The 4902-nt window shown below is 34.5% G+C and overlaps 1 protein-coding gene across 1 annotated transcript; it reads right to left on the bottom strand.

The window, feature by feature from the left end:
- Positions 1 to 206: 206 nt before the first annotated feature.
- LOC143582601 (uncharacterized) lies at positions 207 to 725 on the bottom strand. The gene has a single exon (XM_077065120.1). The coding sequence runs from the start codon at positions 723 to 725 to the stop codon at positions 207 to 209; it is 519 nt and encodes a 172-aa protein (XP_076921235.1).
- Positions 726 to 4902: the final 4177 nt, after the last annotated feature.

The following is a 4902-nucleotide window of genomic DNA, read 5'->3' on the forward strand; positions in this document are numbered from 1 at the left end:
AAAAAGTTTACTTCAATTGCAAGAAGAGAATATATACTTTCATTATGTTGCTACATGACCTTCGACCTTTTTCTTCTAACAAAAATACACACACATAGTTAAATCATATGCAGAAAAAAGTACCCATGACTAAAATCTACCATCCAACACAAAAACAACAAAAAAACCGTAACACTAACTTGTAAAAATATCATTAAAACTAAAACTTACACATTATTATTATTATTGTGTACATGACTCTTTTCCCCATTTCTAACAAGCAAAAAATAACCCAAAACGGCACAAACAGCAGCAACAAAATTCCCTTCTTTGATCAAAATCTTGCCGACGGTGCGAGTAATCTCGGCCGTGAGTTTCTTCCCCTCCACCACCAACGACTTCCTGGGTCTTCCGAAAAAGGTCAGCAAGACCAAGACCGAGATCCAAGTGACCAGGGTGGCCGGGATGGCTACGGCTAAGGCGGCAGCCATGGAGAGTAAGCCGAATATTACTCCCAGGGCCGCCGATGCGTAGATCGCTGGCCAAGTGGAGGGTGAGGTGGCAACGGCCGAGTCGTACCATGAGAGTACGGATTTAAGGAGGTTCCAAGAGGAGGATAAGAGGATTGTGTAGACGAATAGGAAGAGGAGGACCCACGTGCGGCGTTTGCTCATGAGGTTTAGGAGGATCAGGTACGAGGTGGATTGAGGCTGTTGGTGTTCGGGATTAGGATTATTATCGGCCATGGGTTAAATGAAATGGATAGTGTTTTGTTGTTGATGGATGAAGATTGAAGAAGGTGAATTGGGGGTTTAGTTTAGGTGACACGCTTCAAGGACCACTTTAGTGTTAGTCTACACTTGGTCGTCTTTGTGTATTATTGACATTTGTTTTAAGGAGAAAATTTGTGAATTTGTTTATAGCCTAGGGATTATAAACAAACCCGAATTTTATTTTATTGGGTTGAACTAAACATTTTAGTTTTATTTTTATTTGTAATCGGGTGACTACTAATTAACACTCTTTATTTTAGTTATGCCAATTATGTATAGCTTAAGTTAAGCTAATGCATCCAAAGACTCATGTAAAGAAAAAAAAAATATCATGGGTTTAACTTTTAAGCCTAACTTGTGACTGAAAAATAGAGGGTTAAGTTGGGCAAGAGGGTTTTCTCATCTATAATGGGTAGGTTAGTGGTCTGTCAGTAATATAAATGGCCGTTAAAAAAAATACACTTTCTAGTTATATTTATATTTCTAATTTTCTTTGGTAATACTAATGAAGTAATATAAAGGTTAAAATAGTAAAAAATGTATTTGGGAATTTCAGTAGATCGTATTTAAAAAGATAACATGTATATTTGATAGCCGTAGGTATGCCTGACACCGGCGAGTAATGATTAATCGAGTACCCGACATCTATGACACCAAGTACAAGACAATATTTTTTATTTGGATAGATTAACAATAGCTGTTTTGAATAGGTTCTTCACGATTAAAACTGTTAACTATTGCCCGTTAGCACCTCAGGTGACAAGAAGGTGGATCACCTCTTTTTCAAGTGTAGGTTCTCGGCTACTATATGGAGTTTGTTATGTTATTGTATTGGAGTGGCTAGTCATATCAACATCCCCTATACATGTAAAAAAAATCATGCTAAATGACTCTTTGGGATCTATAAAGAGAAACAAATTGAAGACGATATTAATTTATTTAATTGTTTGGATGATATGAAAGACGGGAAACTCTTTGCTTTTCAAAAGGGAGACTCGATCGCCTCTTAAAACGGTTGATAATATTATGCTTCTTTCTTGTAATTGAATTAATAATAATAGATCGTCGGATTAGTCTTATTTTCCTACCTCTTTTTGTAACTTTTAAGTCTAACAATTTTTTTTTTTTTAATATATGCTAGTCTTTTTAATAATATTGTCATTCTGAAAAAGAACTATTAAAGTATAATATCTATTTTTAATGTGAATTTATTTTATTTAAATTAGTGACTAAAACTTTCAACGAAATAGTCTTGACTTTATGAAAACAAATTAACATCTTGAATAACAATAGTTAATGACTTAATTTAGTAATAAAAGTCGATATAAATTGTAGTGTACATATTTGAACTTACCTTTTGAGTAAGTTGTCATGCATTTAGTCGTTGATATGAATTACATAATATAAATAACATCTAATAGGGTATTTGAATCAAACAAAATAATCCCAGTTAAGATAACAATCTAGACAAGCTTCATTGTATGTTATTTATTTATTTAATTTTTAACAATCAATAAAAACTATTTCATTAAACGAAGAGCATAGCAAGATGCTGAGCCCACAACCATTACAATCTGCCAAGAAAACACAAAACCACAAAACATAACTACACTCTAAAACATCTCCAGTCCTCCCATGACAATGACACCGCACACAACCTATTCCAGATAAAAAGGAAGCCAAGTAATTTTATTTTTCCCACTAACTCTTTCAAGTGGGCCGGTTTCCCATCAAACACCAACGCATTCTTTGTCTTTCACACGCTCCAAATTGTAACCAGGCTAATAGCATGGAACATTTTAGCCTTCTTTTTTACGAATTTTGTATATTTTCAGAACTCCAAAATATCTCGAATTCCAAACGCAAAAACACTCGGGATCTTGCACCACTTAAACAATGGACCATAAGTTTTGCTCTTTGATTTGGTTATTTAGGTTATGGCTTAAATATTCAATCTTGCCAACTATAAGGTAATTTTTTTTTATTTCACACTACTGATGTTGTAATTATTGTTTATTAATTGCAACCTACAAGACCAACATCTTGTGTTAAGGACGGCAGGAAAAAGGTTCTGCCTTATAGTCTTTTGTGCATAAATAAAAATATTATATTTAAGGTTGTAATAATTTGAAAGTGAAATAATTAAGATATATTAATTCCAAAATTGCTTTTGTCATACAAAATAACACTATTTATCAATTGTATTTTTTTTTATTAAGACGTAATAATACAAGGAGCATGTGAGCGCATATGTTGTTCATAACATATGCGCCGCATATGTTATACGGCCAACATATACGCTACATATGATAGTATATATATATACTTTGTTTGCTTTAATTTGAATGTAATCTTGATTTCAGAGCAATAAAATTCTCTCTCTTCTTCTTTTCAATTTTCTTTCGTATTATAAGTTTTATATCATCACATGGTTATTAATGCCTACTCTTCGTTTTAAACCGGTTTTTCAATCTTTTATCTAGTTTTTCTTTCTTCATCAGCTGGTATCTCTTGATTCTTGATCTTTTGATCATTTTCTTTGATTTGTTTCTTCTTTTCTGCTGGTTTTCATCTTGTTTCTTCCATATATTTCTTCTTTTTCATCTCTTTTTTCTTTTTCTCGAGGTTTTCACCGTTAAAATTTCTTCATATTTGCACCAATCGTTTCTTATACATTCGTGTTTAATCCTACCAAATTTCATCCCAATTCTTTCACAAAATTCTATTCAAAATGTCAAAATTTCTCCTTTTCACCCGGCGCATATGTTCATAAACATATGCACCACATAGGTTCTTTCTTTCTTCAATGTATATGTGTTCATCTCATACATATGTGCCGCATATAATATGCGGCGCATAAGTGTTTTCTGATTACTTTCAGCGCATAAGTTCTTTGCTTCTCGTTTTTTGGTTCTTTTCTGTGTTATCCTCTATTGAAGTCCCTAACACTTCCTTCGCTCAAAATCTTGGGATTGATTCGTCTAATCCCCTTTACCTTCAGCCATCCGATCACCCTGGCATGATTCTGGTCTCAAAATTTTTTGACGGGATGGTTATGGTGCCTGGAAACGAGCAATGTTTATTTCTCTTTCCGCTAAAACAAACTTGGGTTCATTAATAACACCGTCCCTATGCCGGCCAATCAAACATATCTTGCCCTTTGGTAAAGGTGCAATGATATGTTGATATCTTGAATTCTCAACACTCATAATCATGATATTCGTGATAGTGTTCTGTATGCCGAAACAGCTCAAACTCTTTGGAACGAGCTTAATTCTAGATATGGACAAGCAAGTGGCGCTAGAGTCTATCAACTTCAAAAGAATCTCTGTCAAATCTCCCAAGGAAGTAGTGACATTGCTACTTATTGTGCTAAGATGAAATCCTATTAGGACAAGTTGAATGCTGTAAACTCCATTCCTTCTTGCACGTGTAGGGCTGCTCATGCTTTTGTCAAACGAGAGGAAGATCAAAGGCTAATTCAGTTTCTTGTTGGACTGAATCCAAACTATGACATGATCAGAAGCAATATTTTGATGATGCAGCCTCTTCCCTCTATCGATCGTGCTTATGGGATCTTGATACAAGATGAAAACAGAGAGAAATTCACACCACCACCACTGATTTCACCGCATCCTCTGCTTCTATGCATGCTAATACTGGAGGACCGGTCAGTGGTGGAACTGGAGAAAATAGAAGAACTCTGGTGTGTACTCACTGTAAAAGGAATGAGCATTCGGTGAGCAAATGTTATAAGTTGATTGGTTTTCCAAAGGACTATAAATTTGCTAAAGGAAAGAAGTTTACTAATCTTGCTGAAGAACAAGGACAAAATGATCATAAACATGCTGATCAACAAGGAATAACTCAGCAACAATATCATGACTTGATGGTTTTGTTGCAGCAAAACCAATTGGGACTTCTAACACTTTTTCTGCTAACAACGCTACAACCATCAATCATAACTCTTTCCAAGGTATAATGTCTTGCAATTCTCATCTTTTTCAAAATGGATTATTGACACTGGTGTAAATGATCATATGTGTCATGGCTAAAAATTCTTTTCAAGCGTTTCATTTCTACAAAATCCAATTTTTATCACTCTTCTTAATGGCACCAGTGTTACTGTTCATCAGTATGGAATTGTTCC

This window comes from Bidens hawaiensis, unplaced genomic scaffold, assembly GCF_021521415.1.
Source record: "Bidens hawaiensis isolate Kalapana, Puna unplaced genomic scaffold, B.hawaiensis_p1.1 tig00031800_1, whole genome shotgun sequence".
NCBI lineage: Eukaryota > Viridiplantae > Streptophyta > Magnoliopsida > Asterales > Asteraceae > Bidens > Bidens hawaiensis.

Coding starts and splice junctions, on each gene's coding strand:
- LOC143582601 (XM_077065120.1), bottom strand. CDS start 725: ATGGCCGATAATAATCCTAATCCCGAACACCAACAGCCTCAATCCACC.